General features: G+C 37.6%; 1 protein-coding gene across 2 annotated transcripts in view; it reads left to right on the top strand.

Annotated features, from left to right (window-relative positions):
* Window positions 1-22,890, top strand: part of ITGA8 (integrin subunit alpha 8) — a 122,292-nt gene that overhangs the window by 6,965 nt on the left and 92,437 nt on the right. For both annotated transcript variants that reach the window (XM_054191371.1, XM_054191370.1), the window contains exons 3-11: window positions 5,149-5,249; window positions 8,687-8,810; window positions 10,372-10,433; window positions 11,425-11,470; window positions 12,421-12,546; window positions 13,649-13,693; window positions 16,686-16,729; window positions 17,818-17,874; window positions 18,061-18,113. In XM_054191371.1, coding sequence (XP_054047346.1) covers window positions 5,149-5,249; window positions 8,687-8,810; window positions 10,372-10,433; window positions 11,425-11,470; window positions 12,421-12,546; window positions 13,649-13,693; window positions 16,686-16,729; window positions 17,818-17,874; window positions 18,061-18,113 — 658 coding nt within the window. The remainder of the gene's footprint in view (window positions 1-5,148; window positions 5,250-8,686; window positions 8,811-10,371; window positions 10,434-11,424; window positions 11,471-12,420; window positions 12,547-13,648; window positions 13,694-16,685; window positions 16,730-17,817; window positions 17,875-18,060; window positions 18,114-22,890) is intronic.

Below are 22,890 nucleotides of genomic sequence, written 5' to 3'. Positions count from 1 at the left end.
GAAAAAATCCTATTGGGTTTGATGTTTTTTTTTTTTTTCTTGATTCATGGAATGAAAGTCCAAATAAAGCTCTCTAGATACAATCTATTAAATTAAAATAACTCATATGAATAGCATCTAAGGCACAATAAAACCCGGAATTTAAATAGATGTTTGCAGAATCAGATAAATCTAAAAATAGAAGCAACTCTTCTCGTCATGCAAGGGTTTTGCATGTCCTTACTGTCTCTAAACACTATGGAATCCTTTTTTTCCCCTGCATTAACACTGAAGGCAATTTCTTGGCTTGGGTCCCTAGATCATAGCCTTTAGCTTTGCATTTCTATTGTCTCTCTGTTGAGGGTCTGATATCAATGACCCTGTGAACATTATTGACTTACCTTTGCTTAGTAATGTGTATTGGTAGTGGTACTAAAAAAATATCACTCTGCCATGGTGATAGGGTTGACAAGACCCCCTCTCTTCCCTCAATTCTAGATTATGGGACCATGTGTGCCAGTACAAACCCTTCCCTCTCTCTTCCATCCTGTAAGGCAGGACCCTAATGATCCAGCAGGGCTGATTTCAAACTTGAAGTAGGTTGCTCAGAGCCTTGTCTAGCCAAGTTCTGACACTACCCAATGCCACAGCCTCTCTGGGGAATCTGTTCCAGTGCTTAATCACTCTCACTGTGAAGAGTATTTTCTTTATATCTAATCAGAAATTCCCTTGCTGTAACTTGGTTTTTTTTACCTATTTTCCTGTTGCTGCGTACCTCAGACGGGAGTTTGGCGCTCTCTTCTCTCTACCTGTTGATCACTGGATGAAGTGCAAATAGATTCTCCTTGGCTTTCTCTTCTTTGGGCAAAGTGCCTGCAAGTCTTGTACTGCTGTCTCAAAACTGTACATAACATTCCAGGTGTTGTCTCCATGTGAGGGGGATATTCACTTTCCTTGACCTGTATATATTTGTATAAATATAAATGTTTGTTGGTTTTAGATGTTTGTATTCCTGTTTTATATAAATATGGATAGGTTGAGGTGATGTATATATAATTATGTGTAAATATATGAAATATATATTACATTTTACATTATCTATATTTATTTGTATGGATGGATGTGCATAGATACATAGACACACACACACATGTATCAAAACAGATATTTGAAAGGGATTTGCCATCCTGGATGTAGTCTGAGTAGGTACAGCTTAGAGGGCAGAGTGTAACTGAGCCTTCTGCAGATGCCTGGTTAATGGTCATCTGTGTTCATCCAGTACATACAGGCAAACACACATGAAGTAAAGATAATGCTTTTCAAAGTTCCTGAAGGGTAAGACCTGAAAGAGTTGCAGTTGTATTACATAGCCAGATTTGTTGCTTTGATTTGAAGCATTGTTTTCCTGGGTTAAGTTTGATTAAAATATTTTTATTTGCTTCAGTTCAATTATTTTCAAATTATAATAGATGCTGCATTTTTTACTTCCAGTTTTCAAGAGCTGAATGAATCACAATGAGCCACTATCAGTGTTTGCAAATACATCTGTTTCTTATGCAGATCCTGATTACTACAAGAAATAAATATTTGTAAGATTAATGTTTGATTCATGCCTGTTAAACAGTTTATAATGTGCCGACTCAGTGACTGAGAGGAGACCAATCCCCGTAGAAAGCACCAAATTTAATCTAGTGTGTGCAAACAATGGATTTGCATTAACACTTGCTCCGGGTTCAGATTTTAATTCCTAAAAATGAATCTCTACACTGTTGTTCTTAAAATGGTTTGCATTTTACTGTCTGGATTCAAATTTTTGTACTTGTCCAACTACTGCTTTGGCAATTTAAGGGGCTTTTTTCCCCTTGGTAGCCTCTAGGTACCTGAAGTCTAAAAGATTGTGTGAAGGATTTTGAGAATCGTGTTTCACCACCTCCAGAGCTGCTTCTAAAGCTGGATTGTGGGGCAGTACCAATGTATAGGAGTCTTGGCTCCTGCACTAGAAAATGAGATGCTTTTGGGTTACTGAAATGCAGTTTAAGGATGTCCTTGCACCTGAATTTATACTTACACATCTCTCTGCTCTTTGCATATTCCTAGTTGTCTGGGCTTTAATCTGCAATACAGTTTTAGGCAGTACAATTAAGAGTGACTCCACGGCTGAGTTTCCAGCCAAATTTGCAAGTCATCCAGACTGTTGACCATCTGGAACAGCTCCTGGGCTGGCTCTGAAGCACTCCAGCTGGTACTCAGGCACTCCCTGGACTGCTCTGTGGACAGGCTCAGGCATTGTGTGCCCAGCCCAGCTGCTGCCTTGTACTCTAGCTATCCTTGCACTAGTGTCACGTATCGTGATAAGAGATAGCCTGGACTCCTTCCTAAAAGGGGCCAGGCATTCTCTTCTAGAAGAGAAGATGACATTTGAATGCAGCCTGACTTCAAGCCAAGTTTTTGCTGCTCACAGAAATATAGCTTAGCCTGTGGGTAACGTACAGGATAGACATAGCCTGTGGACTTCAGATCCCCATAAATAACACAGAGAAAGATATTTCCCTGTCATATAAGGGTGTTGTCAGGAGACAGACATGTTATTTTTTTAAATGCTTGGATAACACAGTTTTAAGGGATGTACCACAGACAGAAGTAACAACTTTATGCCTTTTTTTTTTTAAAACTGGATTGGGATTTATCTGAGTAAACGAGTAGTTTTTATCTGAGTCTAGTCTAAGCTGACTATCTACAGTTGGTAAAACAAAAATTAAGTACTTTTGGGCCATGGTTCTTCTGACCTTCTCAGACGTTTGCTTTAGGAGGAGCAGAACTGTGCCCTAGATCATGTCCTCAGTTGTAAATGGATGACTAGCTCAGAACTGGACATTTACAGTGGCTTCATTCAGAGCCTTGTTGTCTAATTGAATACAATCAGGGGACGGTAATGACAGTCCACGTGTATTCAGACAAGTTCATTGTGTATATAACTTCACTTTGATAAAGTTATAGGGGAAGCAGTAGCTGGTTCACAGCAATCTGAAATACTGAATGTTTGTTATATACAAAAGACTAAACTGTATTTTAAGGCATAACCTCAGAAACTGGGAATATAACTCCATAGCTCCAACACGGATCCTGAACAAAGGTGATTAGAGAATTTCTGCCAAAAGAGATTTATCTAGAGAAAAAAGCTATTTATTAATTTGTGTGTCTGTGATACTTTACTAATTATTTTATAACAAAAATCCCATGCCACATGATGAAGGATTCAATCTACACCATATGCCACTAAGCGAAGTGGTTGTGCATTTACAGTTCTTACAGATTTACTGATAGATTCAGCTATGTTTTTTATAAATCCTGCAAACAGTTGTCCTAGTTTTAAAACCTAACTTCTTTTCAAATTCTAGTATACTTTGCCAGTAGGCAAGTGTGCTGTTTTGATTGAAAATGTAAGCTCTCTTTAAGTTAGAATACTGGTCGTGAGTAACCTCAGAGCCAGGCTAGCATTGGCTGCTGTAAGCTGGCCATGGCTGGTTTTCAAGCTTCAAAAGACCTCATCTGTGGACACTGATCATGTTCAGATCTGCTGGAGCATTAAAAAAAGAAAAAAGAAACTTTTAAAGTTTGAAAGGGTCTGACTTCACTGGAAAAAATAATCAATAGTGGTCTTGCCAACCACTAGGTAGAAGCTGGCAGCTCCGGCAATGCAGTATGTCAAAGCCGCTGTCTCCCACACTTAAAGTTTAGGCCTAACTTAAATAAAATGTATTTTTAAAATGAATATTTTTAGAGTGATTTAAAATTATTCTTCCTGACTTTTTAAGATCTAAATATTCCTGAAATTCACCTCTTTTATCTCTCTAAGCATGTATTTCCCTACTGGTTCCTGTAATTGGTGCAGCACAGAAACATATATTTGTATGAAGACATTTTCTCAGAGACTTTCAGACTTTGACAGATTCATTCTCATTCAACTTTCCTTCATGTTTATTAGAAAAATACAGAGATAGAGTACCCTGGTTCTACAAATATAATGCATTTTTCTTTCTAATTCAGTTTATATCTGTAACATTTATGAGGTTACCATGACCTGAGTTAACTGGTGATCCAACATCCTAGGAGAGCATTCAGATACCTCCTTTATTCCTATTGAGCAAATCCTATGAAGTGTTGGCTTTTTAAGGGTGACACTTATACCAGCTGCATTTTTCTTCATTTTTTTCCCCAAAACGTATGTAAATCCAGGCAATATAATGTGACATTACATTTTTTTCTACATTCCAAAGTAGATGGTATACGGTTTTATTTTCACTTAGAATGAATAAAAAGGATTGATTCTTGTGAAATCCCTCCTGATAGGAACCAGAAACAAACATAAGGGAATGCAGATACAAGGGGGAAGGAGTAATGCCCTGCTTATGTATAAATTGAGAAGTTCATTAGGAATGACTGGTAAGGGAAGAGCATAGCTCATGAACATATGGGAAATCAGTTTACTTCAGAGAACTAGGGGTGAAAGGAAGGGATGTCTGCTTTTTATTAAAACCTGAAATGCATTATAATTGGCCTGAGCCTTTGCCCAGATGGCTTCTCTTATGCTGACATCTGTAAGAGTGTATATAAAGCAACATTAAGAAGCTGTCTCTTGTGACAGTGTGTACACATGTAATTCTGTTAAAAACTAAGTCCTTTGCTATCTGTAGTGTTGGTCTTTGAAAAAGCATGCTGAGAAATGTCATTTGTTTGACAAAAACTAATTATGGAACATGCTTTTTATATGGAAGGTTTCTACCACATATGAGGAAACTTTTTAGGGCTTTTCACCTGTTTTTGTAGATTGTTGTTCATTCTTCATCATAAATTCCAGGTAAACTTTTTGGTTTTTTTGGTTTTATTTTTTCAGGAGGAAACACAGGGTTTCTTCTTCCGGTTCTTTGTATTTTTTTTCCCGAAGTTTCAGTGTAATTATTTTCAATTTTCACATGTGAATTGAAGTTGTTTTCCACTGACCAGTAAAAAGCTTAAATGGTACTAGAATGTCCATTTCCTAATAAGCTGGTAGGACAATGACAGTGGATGCAATGTAATACATGGATTAGTCTGTTCACTTGTATCTGTAATTCACAGGGCAATACTTTTTAAAATAAGCTGTCAACATGCTGCTTCTTTCTTTATCAGACAACAGGAAAATTAAAGTCAATGGCACGAGGGAACCTATTGAGTTTAAGACAAATCAGTGGTTTGGGGCAACAGTCAAAGCTCATAAAGAAAAAGTTGTGGTAAGTCTTATGCATTTGGTATTCATTTCGAGATAATGTTTATTTTTCTCAAATATGTATCTTTAGTAGCTCTCTGTGTAGACTGTGGAAACAACTATGATTATGAATGAATTATAAAACAGATGATGTATGTAACTCAGAAAATGAAAGCAGCCTATGAAATCAGGTTGAACTGATCAAGTTAAGATAATCTTGCTGCCATGTGAAAATAGCAGAATGCCATATTGTTATGGAAGTGAATGATGATTTTTTTAAACAGATAATGAACATATTTTAGAGATACACAGTTACTGATAGCTATATGCTATGAAAAGTTTTGTATTATGAAGCTTCATTGGGAGCGTTAAATGCAGAATGTAATGCAAGCCAAGAACCTGTACTGAAGATCAATTAGTGAGAGAAAGCACTGCCCTCTTTTGTCACATTTTACATTGTTTTGAACAGCTATGTCATAGTAATGGTAAAACAGATGCAAAAAAGTCATGATAAAAAGGCTCCAAATCAAAATTGACAACAAAGTCCAATGTCTGTTTTCCAGTTTCACTGAACTTTTTACCTGTATTGGTAGAGGATCCCAGCAGGGGGCAAGCACTTTTATTGCTTAGTAAAGTAGTGGTGAAGCCTCTTATACACAGACATTATGCACTAAGGTTTACATTGAAAATGTCGCTGAAATAATTTTGATAAGAATAATTAGCTTGGTCCTTCATTTCATTAGTTTTTAGAACTGTAAAGCAACAATTTGTGTCTTGAGATTTGCTTAAAACTTCCGAACTACTGAAGAAGTAATCATAATGGAAAACTATCTAAAGGAAATGCTTTCCCTTAAATAGTATGCCTTGTAGATAACCTAGAGAAGGATTTTGACATGAAACAGGTAATGAATAAAACATCACCCTATTCTGTTACAGAACTAGCATATACTGTTAATTCTCTGTCACTTGTGTCAGTGTTATCACAGCTCTCAAACTTCCTAATCAGTGTCTTCATGTACCACTCTTTTGCACATGCATTTTCTATTTAAAAGTTAATTACACAAAGAAAGTATTTATAAGAATAAATATTACATCACTTTTCTGAATTGTCAATGTAAAAATTCTAAAAATAGCTGAATTTTTTTCATTATATGTACTCTACTAAACAACAGTTCAGAAACTGAAATAGAATCGTTCTTTACTACCATTTGATGTATCTTAATCAAATGAGCAGAAAACCTCATCACCAACTGATGTGCTGTGTCTGTACTGACCAAACTTTTGTTTTGCTTCTGATAACTCTTCTCAGGCTTTCTGAAACAGAGATATAGTCAACACTTTTCAGGCAAAAACCTGAATACTGAAGCTAGAAAACTTTGTCTTTTAAGCTATGTAGACTGAAAGGAGAGAAAAAGAAAATGTAATCAAGCTGTCAGAAACTTTTTTTAAAACTGTAAATGTGGTAGTGCTGCACCTGGGTCAGGGCAATGCCCAGTATCTATACAGGCTGGGGGATGAAGGGATTGAGAGCAGCCCTGCGGAGAAGGACTTGGGGGTACTGGTGGAAGAAAAGCTGGACATGAGCTGGCAATGTGCTCCTGCAGCCCAGAAAAGCCAACCACATCCTGGGCTGCATCAAAAGAAACATGGCCAGCAGGTTGAGGGAGGCGATTCTGCCCCTCTACTGCACTCTGGTGAGACCCCACCTGGAGTACTGCATCCAGCTCTGGAGCCCCCAACATAAGAAAGACATGGACCTGTTCGAGCAGGTCTAAAGGAGGGCTGCAAAGATGATCAAAGGGCTGGAGCACCTATGCTATGAGGACAGACTGAGAGAGTTGTAGCTGTTCATCATGTAGCATCATCATCAGAGAAGGCTCTGGGGAGACCTTATTGTGGCCTTTCAGTACTTAAAGGGGGCCCACAGGAAAGATGGGGACAAACTTTTTAGCAGGGCCTGTTGCAATAGGACAAGGGGTAATGGTTTTAAACTAAAAGAGGGAAAGTTTAGACTAGGTAGAAGGAAGAGATGTTTTGCAATGAGTGTGGTGAAACACCGGAACATGTTGCCTAGAGAGGTGGTAGATGCCCCATCCCTGGAAACATTCAAGGTCAGGTTGGACGGGGCTCTGAGCAACCTGATCTAATTAAAGATGTCCCTGTTTATTGTAGGGCAGGGGTGGATTAGATGACCTTTAAAGTTTCCTTCCAACACAAACTATTCTATGATTCTATTATTCTATTATATGATTCCATGATAGTAAGCTGCATTAGGTTAATGTTTATGGTTATATATAATTTTTGTTTCAATCCGGTAAGCTCAATGTCAAATGTACCTAAAATCACCCTCACAGGAGAGAGATTCCTGTTTGCTGCACTCTGGTTTTGCCCTCTGGTATGATTTAGTCTGTAAAGTCTCGTAGGCAGGAAAAAGTTAAGAGTCCCTGGTCCTTAAACCAATGTTCGGAAGCTCTGAATTTTGTGTTAAGCTCTGAGTAGCACAGTGGTTCATCCAGCTGGAACTGATTGAAGAACTAAGGCTTATACAGTAATGTGAATAATAACAATGTCTTGCCAGAGGTAGACAAGTTAGGACATGAATGGAGGATTTGTTTGTATCTTAGAGAGACAAGGTTGTAGGGAGAGGTAGTGTCTTCTCCCCGCCCCCAGCCAATTGAAAAGTTTTAGGGCACAGGAGCCCCTGAAGAATGACTTGCATACCTGACAGCTTATGTCCTCTATTTTTCCAATTATTTGAATTGCTTTCAAAATTCTCTCTCTCTACACAACTTGTATATCTTTTATCCTTACGTTAGTAACACCATTACCATAACACAGAAGATTAAATATTAGTTCACTAGCCAAAATTTATTTAGCAAAAACCTGTTCACTGAGAGACTGTTGAATGCATTATAGCTGTATCATCTCTCCAAAGATTTGAACCAACGGTTTATAAGAAGGCAGACAATCTGATGATTGTGACACACGATATGACACAACACCCTGACAAATCTCCCGCTTAGTAGAATCATAGCAGTTCTATTGCAATGGCCATTATCTTAAGACATATCAGGACAGAAGCAGGAATGTCTTCAGCCACGTGTATGTGATCTATGTCTTAAACTATGGGATCAAGTCCTGTGCAGTGTGCAGTAATAGAGCAAACGTATTACTTGTGAAGCAGGCTTAGAGGGTATTTGTAACATATGCTTAAATGTGAGTTGTAGTCCCTGACAGTTTTTACCTGCTAAGGGCTATAAGTGAAAGATTAGACTACGCTTTTCAGATTATAATGAAATTATAAGAACCAGTGGTCCTGTATTTTCTTCTGTCAATATGTTATGATCATTCCTACATGAACGATACAATGCCAGAGAGAATCGTTGTACACTGTTAAAAACTACATTTGCCAGATGCATGAGTGTATGAAAGGTACATGTGACATCATTTCTGTTTTGACAGGCTTGTGCTCCCTTGTATCATTGGAGAACCCTTAAAGATAGCCCTGAGAAGGACCCCGTTGGCACCTGCTATGTAGCAATTCAGAACTTCAGTGCCTATGCTGAATATTCACCTTGTCGAAATAGTGAGTATTAGGAACAATCTGTGTTGGAGCAATTGATATTGCACTCAATGTTTTCATCCTTTCAGTCTTCACACAGTCTTGATTGAATGAAGATTACTATATGACATTATTGCATTGGATGAGGGTTTAAAGAAAAATCGACATTAAATTATATGCCTGCAATTGGATGCTTTATTGTATAATTGAAAGAGGAGAAATTATGTAAATTAAGCTTATACAGTTATAGTGATGAGATATAATTGGTTCAATTTCAATGGCTTTAAAATGTAACAAACAGATCTAGATAAGAACCAGACAGCATTTTAAACCGATTACTCATGTTCATACTTAGTATAAATCTCTCATCACAAGATCACCATCTGAAGACCAGACTATTCACAGAAACACACAAGCCTGTATCACCATTCATGCCAATATCACCCACAATAGCACACTTATGAAGGAATTCCAGCACGGAAGAAAGCCATGCACATTAGCACTGCTGTTCCACATTCTTCTCTGTGGATGTGGTAGCAAACTCTGGGCCTTACTTCTTGGGGAATAGGGAAAAACAGTGCACATATATTTAGAATCGAGTTCAGTTACCGAGAAGTCTGCATAAAATACCACACATTAGATTCAATCAGTTGTTCATCCTGTTCAGCATCCTATGTCTAAGTGTTTATGATGATTATTAATATTGTCATTGTCCCTGGATGGACAGGATCCAGTCTTGTCCCTGGATGGACAGGTACAGAAAGAAGCTGAATCTGTAAGAAATGATGACCACAAGATCTGCTTCATGTACTTCCAATGTCTCACTGGGGCTTTGCCAAAGGCTTATGCTATTTGAAAAGAGAGTTCAAGTGGCTATTCCTGCTCTCAGTTTCCCAATTCTGCAGACTTCCAGCACTCCAGTGCTCGTAGAGAAGCCCTAAAATGCATGCCAACACACTTTGTACAATTATATAAGGATTTGGAGACTAGAAATAAATTGGACAGAAGCAGGAAAGATAATTTTGCATGTACAAATGTGCATCCAAAATTATATTACACTTCAGTCATCACTGAGCAAATGTGTATCAATTAAAGGCCCTTGTGAAGGACATGTGCCCCTTTCCCTTGCCATAGTACAGATAAGCAGGATGTTGTCTGAACATTGACCTATGCTGAGCCATCCACTATGTCAACAATTTTGAGAATGCCTTAGGAAACACTTATTTTTGTGTTTATGGCAGAGCAGACTGTGGTGACTGTGGATTTCTTGTTAAGTTGTTCACTTTTGTATCTACAGCCAAATTCCAACTGAACCCCTGGTAGTTGTTGCAAGGGTCCTTCCTTGGCAGTGAGCACAGAAAGTGCCAAGTAACTGGTCTTATTTTTCAAAATCTTCAAAAGGGGGCTGCATGTTCAGGGTCCTGTAGAAGGTCTTGATTTGCTCTGCCTCTTCTGAAAAAGAATACACATCTTTTCACATATTTTGGTAGTTTTGCATTTACAGCCTTACAGCTCCAGGGATGTTTAAGTTGTCTTCTACATGCACTGTGAAATCAATAAAATGCTTCTACCTTCATAATTGCAGGCAATGCAGATCCCGAAGGACAAGGCTTTTGTCAAGCAGGTTTCAGCTTAGATTTTTACAAGGTGAGATTCTGCTTCTGAAATACTTTGACCAAATGTAACTCTTTTATATCCCCAGTGTTCCAGCACTGTCTCAGTGATCAAGAGTTTATCCCCATGCTGTTGTGTATGAAAAGTTTCGTGAAGTTGTTGCAAGTTCTTTCCTCCTTTGCAAGCTTTGAACTTTCTGGGTTCATTAATAAAAGAAAATATGCAATCAGCACCTATTTATCTCTTTGCAGCACTCCAGTCTGACTCTGCTCAGCCTATCTTAGTAGATAAATAGGCAAAAATTGTATGTGCTTCTATCTCAGTGTGTCCCACTTACAATGCTTTTCAGAGACCTGACTTTCAGGAAATAATGGGCAGGCACCAGCTAGTTTTTAAAAGTTAAAACAGGTTGTATAAGGATGCTTTTGGAGGCAGACTAGTCATTGAGTAAGACTGTTCTCTTGTGGAGGTGAAAGTGAAAGTGCTTAAGGAGGGTCCAGAAACAATATTGTGGGCCAAAGAATAAACTTTGCAATTATTACTATTATCTGTACCAATATTACAGGACCAGAATCTCACATAACTTTGATCATTGCCATTGTTTTCAATGCTCTGCAGCTATGTTGTTATTCACATTATTAATTGCTGACGAATAAAGACCTCATTGCAGGGTAGACAAAAGTATATTTCTCTATAGAGCATTACTGTTGCTTCATTGAATGTGAAGATCCTCTTTTATGCTGACTTTGTTTTGTTACAAATAATCAACAATTTTTAGAATGCTGTGTTAGTGCTACAAAAATTATGGCTTTCATTCATGTGAGGGTGCCTAGATTGATTTTAACTTTATTTAACTGTAGATTTTCCTGCACATCCATGCACCTACAGCCTTTTCTTGAACAGGGCTATTCTCTTTTATCATGATTCTGATATTCTTTTGGTCATTTAAATTGTTTTTCCCATGCATGGTTAATTTTGTTGTGTTCTTTTGTTGTGTAATTTTATTCAATTCTGCTTTTTGTAGAATGGAGACCTGATAGTAGGCGGGCCTGGTAGTTTTTATTGGCAAGGTATGTTAAATTGATCCAAGAAGTGAAACAGAAAATATTTTTGAAAATGTTCTTCTAGATTTCCATTGTTTTCTCAGTTTAAGGTAACCAGTCTCTGGTCTTATTTTCAACAAATACAAATCAGAAGAATTGCTTAACAAGCAACTGACCATAAAAATAAGTCAGGGAAAATTCAGGATGTGGGTTGTATAGGAAGCAAAACAGGTAGAAATAACTATTTTTATGTTGGCATTTTAGCACATTTGTCATTTAATTAATAAGCTGACTTTTTCCCTAGAAATACCGCAATTGTAAAAATAGCTAATATTTGTATAGCAAATGTTTGTCACTATTGGTTTCTGAACATAACCTTCTATTGCTATTTGCATATATTGTTAGTTCATTTGTGGCATCACTATAGTTTCCCAGAGGTAGTTTCTCATATAGATAAAACTTGAGGTGGTTTTGGCAAAGGGTTAAAAGGGTATTTTCGCTTTAACCTGTTTTGACATGTATGAAGTAGCTAATTCCCAGACTGCCAACCAACTTGCCGGTTGTCATCGATGTGTGTTTTTGTATTGCTATTAAAGGAGGAAGATCTAGTTGATTATGGTGGTAGGGAATTCATAGCTTCAAATTCTCCATTCAGATATCGCTTCCATTGGTCTACTAAATTTGTACTCTACAGTATCAAAAGGTAGCTGAGCCTGAAAATGCTTGACTTTAGTTTGAATCAGCACCTTGAAATGGGTTTGGAGGTGGTTTTGTGGTGGTTCAACGGAGCCTCAATGCCTTGCTTTATTGATTTATATGTACTCTTGAGACTTTCAGGGTCTGATTGAGAGAAGTCTCAATCTTTGCATCTGTGTTATATTATCCCTTCAGCTCTGTTCTGATTTTTTGCTAGCCCTATTTTGTAGAAACTGTGTCTCCTTTACATCGCTTTCATTTATGAAGTTGTTTGAATCCAGGTCAAGTAATCACTGCAAGTATTGCGGATATCATTGCAAATTACTCCTTCAAGGATATTTTGAGGAAACTGGCACGAGAAAAGCAAACAGGAGTGGCCCCACCTTCATATGACGACAATTACATGGGTAAGCTCTGTGTCAGTTAGCAATATGTTCAAAGAGTATGGGTCTTATACAAATGTGAAAACAAGTCCTGAATTACTAACATCCCAATTGTGAGAGGATTTAAACATTTTTTGCATTAAGCACAACCTCAAATCACTAGTTTGCTAGTTACTTCAATGAGATTATGAAAATTCTTAAAATTATGCAAAGCAGCAGGGTTTGAAGGTTGAGATCTTAAATGGCACATTGGGGTTATTATTTGATCTTAAATAGTTAAGCAGAAATACAAAATTTTCCCTTTTATATCTTTTTTCATTCCAAGATGATGGACTGAGTTTAAAATAATTAAAGACTATTTCAATTTTAATAGATAAAAGAATAATCAGTTCTACAGTATTTTGTACAGTACTGCACAAATACCCAATTTATTCTCACTGATATTTAAAAGATACAATTGAAGTAAGCAATAGCAAAAGTCAATTTGATTATACTATGTAATAAATATGGAAAAGGCTCTTTATGTACCTTTTATTAGTACTGATCTTTAAGAATTTGCATATTCATGGCTCTGCATATAAGATCGGTTTTTCTTCCCATAATTATAGAAAAGTTACAGTGGAATTTGAAGGCAAAGATGCCCATAGATTTGAAATTACTGTCCCTGATACAATTCAAAGGTCTTTACTCTGTCAATAGCAATTATCTCACAGGTTTACTAAAGCTACAGGAGATACTTAACTGCATCTTTGGAAATCTGTCTTCTGTATAGAGCTAGAGCAGGATACTCACACATTATGGTACAGTGATGAAGATTTAAATTGTGTCAATAGCTATTAGGGCAAACCACTGTAGTACCTGCTGTTTTTTCAGATAATTATTAAGTATTAATGATTTAGAAGGTAATTTTTGGAGAAAAGGCATAGATTTATTATACATTCAGACCTATAGTTAAATTAGTCATAATAACGTGGTAAAATTTTCCTTTTTTCCACAGTTTTACTATACTAATGTTAGAAAATTTGCATTCTGATGATCAGGTGAACAGACAAATCTGATTGTCCTTGCATATTTTTTGAAAGAAATAGTTTATCAAGTGTTTTGCTTTTAATTTATCTTTAAACAGGATACTCAGTGGCTGCTGGGGAATTTACTGGGGATTCTGAACAAGGTAAGAAGCTATATACTTGAATGGAAACCATACGGCCATGCACCTGTTAAGTTCCTCATTCATTGGGTCTCTAGGCAGGAAGGTACCTTTTATACAATTGAAACACTGGTGAGACTTAAGCTGTCTGTACCCAGCATTCTCAGAGGCAAATGTTTCCTTAGAAGGTATAGCATAACAGAGCAGAATTTATGTGACCCAGAAGTCTGAATCTGTTGTTATGGTATTGTGCCCATGCGTCTGCTCAGGAGTTAGTGCTGTCACAGCATGGTAGGTGGAGCCATCCAGGCTCACTTAATTTAGCCAGTTTGGTGACCACTACTAACAAGTGGAGCCAACAGTGCAGTCCTGTAGAGTCTTTTGGGCCATACTCAAGTTACTCACCTGCGTAGGGGCTGCTGGACCTCAGCATCTGGCGGGCCAAAATGCAGTGTGTCTTGGAAATGTCCGTGTATGCTGAAAGCACACTTCTGACTGCCACATAAACATCACAGCCCAGGCTAGGAGATAACATTCAGCTGCTTCTGGACAAAGACATGTGCCTACAGCAGCATGCTAGGTCTTGTTGGAGAAAGCAGCTCTTGGCTCTATAAAAATTTCCCTAGTTCCAGTTCATGTCCCTTAAGGATGGGGTGCTTGGGGCAGTTAATTAGCTGACCCTTTTCATACATTATATTTTCTTACACAGGCATATGCAGTAATAACAAGTTCTCTGTGCTCTTGCTCCTACCCCAAGCCTTATATTTAACAGCAGGAGACAGAAGAATTGAATTCCTTTTTATAAAACCTGGGCTTAGAGGCAGAGAAAACATTCTACAGGAAGATGGGGTGTTCAATTAGTCCCTTGAATTAGGAGAAGCTGAATGCACGTGAATATAAATGTCTGAATATAGAATCATGCCTGAGACTTTGTAAAGGTTCTTGGATCAAGTTTGATACAGGACATATTTAGAATAATTTGCATTTAAGTGGCAACTGTCATCCACAAAGAACCAGACATCTCACAGACTTAATAGCATTGCTTAAAAACGTGATCAGTGTGAAACCTTCACCTGAAATGTTTCATGATCTGTAAAACACCATCTTCTAGGACTCTACATTAATGATTTGATAAAGTAGAGCAACATGCACTGAGGAACAGGTTTTGACCAAAGTTATAGGATAAATATTTTTTCAAATGTGCAGAATGTCATTGCATAATTTAGAATTCAGCTCAGACACTGAGGTTCAAGTTGTTCCCTCTGGCAAAAGGTGACAAAGGATATTTATTAGTTTCACATGGCCAGGGAAAACTGCCCTGGAAGGTGGCAGCTCCAGTGACACAGTTCTGTAATTCTCTAAGGACAAAGTCAGAGCAATCCATCCTGCAGGGTCTAGGTTTAGCAGCAGTAGTTCCTGGAACACCACTGAGGCTTTGACTTAAACCTCACTTAATTGATGTACTGAACTCATAGCACAAAGTACTGTGGCAGGAGAACTGAAAACAAGCTGAACATTGCTTGATTTTCAAGTTGTACAGTAAGTTTTGTGGATGCGTTAGAAATTGAACACTAGTTTTTCCAAGTCTCTGTAAGATGAATCTAGTGTAGAGGAAAAGCTCCTGTCACTGCGGTCTGGTAGAGTACATTAAAAATAATTAGTCATAAATAGAAATTTGTCCATGATTTAGCTATTTTCAAGTGTTCTGAAATTGTACAGGATTTCAAAACATATAGTTAGTTGAAAATACCCGTGATCTCTGGCGTTTCATACCTTAAGAGTTATGTTTCTTGTGTAAGGCTGACAGTCTGACAGAAGGTGTTCCTTAAGGGGTAGCTTTCTTGAGGGGGTGAACAGCTTCATGGTCCACGCTCACAAAGCCAATAGAGACATAGTACAAATGAACCCAGCTTCTCAGAACTGCTGCTGCTTAATTCCTATAGAGTTTCCTGTCCTGTGCCACTATGGGTTAAAAATAATAATAATAATTTTGAGCTGAATGCTATAATGTGGGAAAAAGATGTGTGGTAATGGAAGGCTGCAGCCACATACGTATATATATTTGATTTTTTTTAATGCATATTCACATTTTTATAATGGATGGTTCTTGAATCACTAAGTAACATGAATGGTTGGCACAAAGAATTGCATTGTTGGCTGACCTGGGAATCATCCTGTGTCCTCTTCAGTCCTTCATTACTACTTCCAACCACAGAGGATTATATAAACCCAGAGAGGAGCAGAGGACTGCTAGGTCAATACAAGTGGGTGTTCAAGGTGCTCTGATATCTGAAGTTCTTGTTGCTGTCTTCTGATGTGGATATCCTAATGAGGAAAGGTTTAGACAGTAAGACTGCAGGCTGTGATTTTGCTCTTCCTTTTTTTTCCCCATTTTTTCCACTAGTTGTTAAGAATTTACCACTGAGCAGAATTACATCCCAGAAGGCAGCTAGGTCCGATATTTCATGTTCTTGTTCAATGAATTCCCCCAATGCCAGTCACAAAAAATTTCCTTGTAATGATTTTAGTTAGCCTGTGCAGAACTTGTCAAATGCTTTCATGACACCAAGCCAAGTAGCAGATGAGACAAACGGTTGTGCAGCCAGAAAGAAAAAGGGTGTTTGTAAGGACAGCTGTGTTTAGCTTCTGTACTCTACTGTGTGATGCTACAACTAATTCTGGTTCCATCAATCCACAGCTGTAAAGTAACAAGCTGACTCGTACTAAGAGCTTTATTATACTGTGCAGTACTAAGTAATGCTAGGCAGAAAGAGATCTCTGGATGTGTTCAGCAGTTAAGATATAATATTTTGTGCAACAAGATGCACTGAATGAATGTTAAAATCTTATGAATTAATGTCTTGAAGTGAATTGCAGGTGTTTCTGCTACAGATAACAAACCAAAATCCTAAGGGTTATTTGTATGTCAAAGAAGAATTTAAGCGGCATGGGGTGTATGTTGCATGCACCACTCAGATAGCATAACCAGTTCACTGTTGATCATTTATGTTTTCAGAGTTGGTTGCTGGAGTCCCAAGGGGAGCACAGAACTTTGGCTATGTATGTATTGGACGCACATTTTATCCTTTTTATAGTGAGAATGCAGTTAGACTGTTTGGAAGATTGAAGTCTACATTATATTCTCTGTCTCTGATCCTAAACTTTTGAATCAGAGAAAACTGCCACTGACCTTCACCCTCAGGCTTACCTGGCTGTGTTGAAATGCCTTGCTGGTTTGGGCTTTGAATATTAAGCAATTAGTCCTTTCTGAAGTTTGTTTTCAGTAGCCCATTAGAAGCATGCTTTGTGTATGACTAGTATCCCTATACCCGCTGAGTGTTATCAGACCTAAGCTTGCCCATAGGTTAGCATATTTCATATGCAATGCTGTGTCCACAGTGGAGAGAAGTCCAAGTTCAAATTATTCATACACAGTGTTTATTTTCAGTGCTCTTAAGTATATACACTGAATACCAGATGCAAAAAGTCATGATATGCAGTTAGAAGTGAAGGGAGAAAACAATACACGTGTGTGGATACATCTTTTATGTCATAGGGAAAAAAAAGTTTCAGAACTAGCCTGATTGTGAGAGATCCCAGCCACAGACACATTCTCTAGTTTTCATAGAATCATAGAATGGTTTAGGTTGGAAGAGACCTTAAAGATCATCTAGTTCCAACCCCCCTGCCATGGGCAGGACATCTCCCACTAGACCAGGTTGCTCAAAGCCCCGTCCAGCCAAAAATCCTTGTGCCTCTGGAACTTATTAATACCATTTTGCAGAGGAAAGGTGTGTATGTGTGTTTATATGTGTATGTATGTATGTATCTATTTCTTAATGTGTTAAGTTCATGTTTTCATGTGTACTGATGTAGTCACTGATTAGCTGATAAGACTGTGATTTGCTGCTCTTCACAGTGTCCCATAAGGAAGGAAAAGTCATTTCCCCATTTATTCATGGAGGAACCTGAGACATATAATCTTAGTCATTTGTTCAAGATCATACAGGAAAACTGTGGTGAAATGAAAGAACTGTTTTTTCTTGGCCACTTGGACTATCCTTCAGTGTGTCAAGTTGGTTTGCAGTGATGTTACACTTTAACATCTCCATGTGTGCTTGAAAATTTCCATATTTTTCTGTTACCAGGTCTCAATTATTAATTCTTCAGACTTGACCTTTATCCAGAATTTCACTGGTGAACAGGTAATGTCAAGCAACTACGTGATGAAATATTGTATCTCTAGAGAATATAGTTTCATTAACATCGTTTCAAGAATATATAAAATACTTTTTAGAATTAATGACCATAGAAACAAAGAGGATTATCAATACAATTTTTTTAAAATGGATATCTGATATGAAGGCCTATCTGTTGTTTTTTATTTGCAGATGGCGTCTTATTTTGGGTACACTGTTGCAGTATCTGATGTTAACAATGATGGGTAGGTTACCAAATATATTCAGCTACACTGAACATTCATAGAAGCAAAGCCTGATATTTATTGATAAACACAGGTTTTCAGGTACTTCATACCTCAAAATGCTTCTCTTGGCTTCTCTGTTTTTCTGATTTTAATTGTTCACATAGGCTTATCTTTGTGCAATCACAGTGGAACAAGTATTTGCAGGCCTAGTTTGGGTGAGTTTATCTTCCTGAGTATTTATTCAAAGCAGTGTGGCAAAGCGGGAATGTCCAAAGTCTTAGGAAACAGACCCAGGTAGAAGAACAGTGAATAAACAGTGCTAGCTACTGCTGGGAAGAGATAGGTGAAAGTCAAAAGTTCATTCTCCCATTCTCAAAAGCAGTTGTCTTCTCACATGTGGACCATCCATAGCTTCATTTCTCAATTTTGAAAGCTTTCCAATATCATCAGCTCCTCATTCCAGCAGCTGCTGGTTGGCCATCCATTTTCATCATCCAGAGGACCAAGTGTCTCGGGCTCGTAGTTGTTATGATAGGCATTGTGCTTGTCTGAGGGAGAACACTGCTCAGCTGCCAGGGTCATGCCTAAGACACTTGGGGATTTCAGACCCTGTTGAACAAAACACTTGCTAACTGTGAACTCATGCAAGGTCTAATTAAATGTTTTGGAAGATCAGGACTTTAGTAAGTGAATATTGATACTAGCTTTCTAGCAAGGAGATAAAGATCCCCGAAGCTGAGAGTCTTGGAAGTCTGCACAAAGGTGAGCCAGGATTATATTTAGAGCACTGGCATACTCTCCCCTATTTAAAAATATCTCAGATGTGTCTACTTCATACTCTTTTCTTGTGATTATTTCTTATTAGGTGCTTAAACATAGTGCATTAAATAATTTTTCTGGGCTAAATCATTGCTTCCCAGAAGTCACTGGTGACGCTTTAAAGAAAAGAGAAAAGTAACGAGGTGATAAAATGTTATTGCAGTTCCAAAATAAAAACATAAATTAAAAAAAAAAAAAAACCAAGAAAGAAAAAAGAAGCCATTTCAACATTTGTACTCATGGTACTCAAATCTTTCCAAGTTTCTGAGGTTAAATTTTGTCATAGTACTATCACTTTTGAAAATTCCTATTTTTATGATATACAGAGTCAGGTTTAATTTAGTCCTACCATAATGCATTACTAATGTGAAACGGTGGAGAAACATTAATCTGAGTTACAATAGACACTCATTAGACTTTCAGGGAACTTGCTATTTAACTTCTCACTGAACCAAACTATTTCCCGTGCAGGTTATTTCCTGTGAACCATAGGGTTACTTGATAGGTCTCATATTTTGTGTGTTCCTCTAAGACCACAGTTTATGTCAATAATATAATCAAACTGCTATTAAGGCCTGTGTGGTCTCCCAGTCTATATCTTAAAAGAAATCTAACGACTCTCTCTGAGATCCAAACATCCCTCAGAAAACAAAACACAAAAAGCTCTACTTGATAAACATGTCTGATTAGATATGTAGTCTATCTTTGCTGGTTTGCACATATAGTCGATAGAAATATTTATCTGAAAGGGAGAGTAAAACAGAGGGTGGGAGGGGGAGAAAAGGCAAAAGGGAGATGGCAACTTCAAATTCACTTGGGATTTTTGTGCAGCTAAGGATAAAGGAGGTAGTGATGGCCTTATCAGTATGAGAATCCTGATTAAGTTATATGCTGAAAAGATTAATAGCAATCATGCTTTGCTGTAATAAGACTGAAGACATGGCTTAAAGATTAGTCTCATCCTGGGAAGAAAGCTCTGTAGACCTTTTTCTCCAGCAGTTCTGCAGGTGTTCCAGAGTGGCTCTTGCAGTTTTATCTGCACCCCATCGGGATTGTAGGCAGAACAGGGAAATGGAGGATATTGTTTGAACCACTGTTTAGTTGCCCACTGCTAATAATGAGAAATCCACAATGAAACTTAACAAATCAAGATTTGCCATCAACTTACAGACTACATTCCTAGTAAAGAGGGAAAAAGAGAACACTTTCCATTTAGACTGAAACGGTCCAATAAAAATAGTGGCATAAACTGTTTACTGGTCTTTTATTTGGCCTATATCAAAGCTCCCCATAGTTATACTTTGACCTCTTGACATTTCCCATACTCCTGCTTTTTATTACTTGGCAGGATACAAAGAAAGTGCATACAGTCTCAGCAGGTGGTCAGCTTGTGATTTTTAAAGATTTTTTTTATCGGAAGGGAAGCAATACTGGCTGGTTACCTTTCTGTGCTGGAACAAAAACAAATATATAATTTATATTAACTGCAACATCTTAGTGCAGTAATGAAATAAACCTTATGAAACAGTTCAAAATACCACTGCAAATGGAACTGCACGTTATGGTTTAATATTACTGTCCAGCGGCTTTTGCTTTGCTCTTATGGCCTTTTAAAAGGAATCACATCAACCTGAATTTGTCTCAGAACTCCAATTTTGTAAATATAGACTCCTACAATTTAAAAGCCAATTGAAATATCCTCCTTCACCAACAAAAATGCCTAATTCTAATCACATAGGTACTTATAACCCAACAAGTGATCCTCCTTGACTGCCTGATGTCTAAGTACTTAAACTGTAGGAGCTGGAAGGTAAAACGGACTATAAAGCATGGTAAGCAGCAATTGCCTACTTAGTGAGAAAACAGGAATAAATAAATGAGGATCAGAGAGAGCTGGGTAGCTGAAGAATCCTTACTCTCTGGCTACAATACACTGCTGTGACAGTGCAAAAAAAACCCCAAATTAACAAACACAAACCCGTAGAATTGCCTAAGGGAGCATCCCTTCTTGCAGAGGACTTGCTGAAACAGCTTGCCTTGACCTACAGAGCTCAGCACTGACAGAGAAAGGGGGAAATCAAGAGGGTGAGGAAAGGAAGGTTTTGACGTGGGTGGGACATGCCAAGACCTGGAGGGAAGGTAAACCAAGTGCTGCAGGTGTTCCAAGTAGCTCTGCTGCCCATAACCGGTTTAGAATTTGGTCAGTCTAATTTAGATGACTGCTTTCCTCCCACCTTTCCCTCAGCACATTGGAAGATCAGCCATCATAGCTTCTGGGTTCTGGTCACTGCTCCCTGGACTATTCATGCATTTTATACAATCGTCATCATTTATTTTAACAGAGTAGACATTTTCCTAGAAAAGTAACCCAGCGCTTTGCACATCCAGCTGAGATGCTGTCATCCCTGCATAACAGACTCCAGCTCCTGTCTGCTTGCTTTCTGTCTGACCTGGTGAATCTTGTATTCTAGGTTAGGCTTCTGCTTAGAGAATTTTAGGCCACTGTGGATGATAGGTAGTCTGCCTCTCTCCTTTCACCATTTAAGGCACTCTAGATATTGCTCTATGGACCACAGTTTCAAAGGTATCTAGGTATCTACTTATTTTATATCAATATATTAGGAGCTTCCTGGCTCTGAATCTTTTGGTTCCCTACCACTTCTAATAAAATCTTCCCTTAGTCTTACAATCCTTCATTTGCAAAATATTCATTGGAGCCAAGCGTATCTTTTACTTAATAGTTTATACAGCACGTAACACCATGGGGTCTGAATCTTACTGAGAATATCTGGACTGCAATATAATAAAATAATAATTGATGATAGTGCTACTGTGTACATGGCATACATAAAATAACTTGTAAAAAAAAAAGAGCATTTATGGTCTGTTTTTGTTGTTGCTATTGTTCCATGGCAACTGTTTCAGCTGACATTCTGTCCCAACCACGAACATCTTCCATTAGTAGAAGAGAACTTTTGATGTTTAGTGTGAAAGGAAAATCCCACCTTTGATGTCTAGTCAGCATTTGCTTCCTTCCTTTTTTAGTTACTCATGCCATGGGGTAAAATCTGACATATAAAGACTAGAACTACTGTACCAAAGTGACCTGACATTTTGAATTACGGTTTCCTTTATGGAAACACACTATGAAACTTAATAGAAAAAGAATATTTCTAGAAGTACTTTGTCACAATTTATAGAACATGTAAGTTCTACAATGTGATTAAAAGGCTTCTAGATGAGATATTCTGTACTAAATTTATGATATATATCTTAGAACCAGTCTATGTCTATGGTAAAGTAGTAGCTGAGCTACTGCTAAATCATACGTGGTTTTTTTCCATCAGGATTGGGAAAAACAGTGTAGTGAAATTTTGCTAATTGGTTTACTAATGGATAAAGCCTGTGTGAAAACATCAATATTGGTAATATGATGAATTGAGAGTAGAAAGTTTTCTTCAAGTTTTACAAACTTTGAACAAAGTTTCTTGTTAGAATCAGAAAATAAGTTTTCCAAATTAAAAATTCTGGGATCAAGTAGCACTAGTTATTTGCAGTAACAGAGTTTCTTAAAGTGGATGACCAGTGTCCTTTGAGTATAATGGGAATTGTCCTATTTGTTTGTATGGGCTTGGGCAACCTTCAGAAATTAACCTGATGCTATCCTTTCATATCTCAGAATAATCTATTAAGAATATTTCTACTTGTATGTGTCTATCAATCTTGCTTGATTTTATTCTTTACTGTCCAGTAGATGGTCATTTTTCCTGATAAATAAATGTTAACATGGTTTGAAACACCTTAATTTAGAACAACAACATGTAAAATATCCTTCAATTAGTCTGTCTTTTACTGATTCTTCTTGGAGTAGCAAAATGAGCAGAAGGACTTTTCCCTCTGAGCCTCATATTTTTGTGATTTTATGATGTCCTTTCTCTTCAGTACTTAATACAGAAAATTGCATGAGCACTGCAAC

This window comes from Rissa tridactyla, chromosome 2 (assembly GCF_028500815.1).
Source record: "Rissa tridactyla isolate bRisTri1 chromosome 2, bRisTri1.patW.cur.20221130, whole genome shotgun sequence".
In the NCBI taxonomy this organism is placed as follows: domain Eukaryota; kingdom Metazoa; phylum Chordata; class Aves; order Charadriiformes; family Laridae; genus Rissa; species Rissa tridactyla.
The sequence above is the reverse complement of the archived record's forward strand: the minus strand, read 5'-3'. Positions and strand labels throughout refer to the sequence as shown.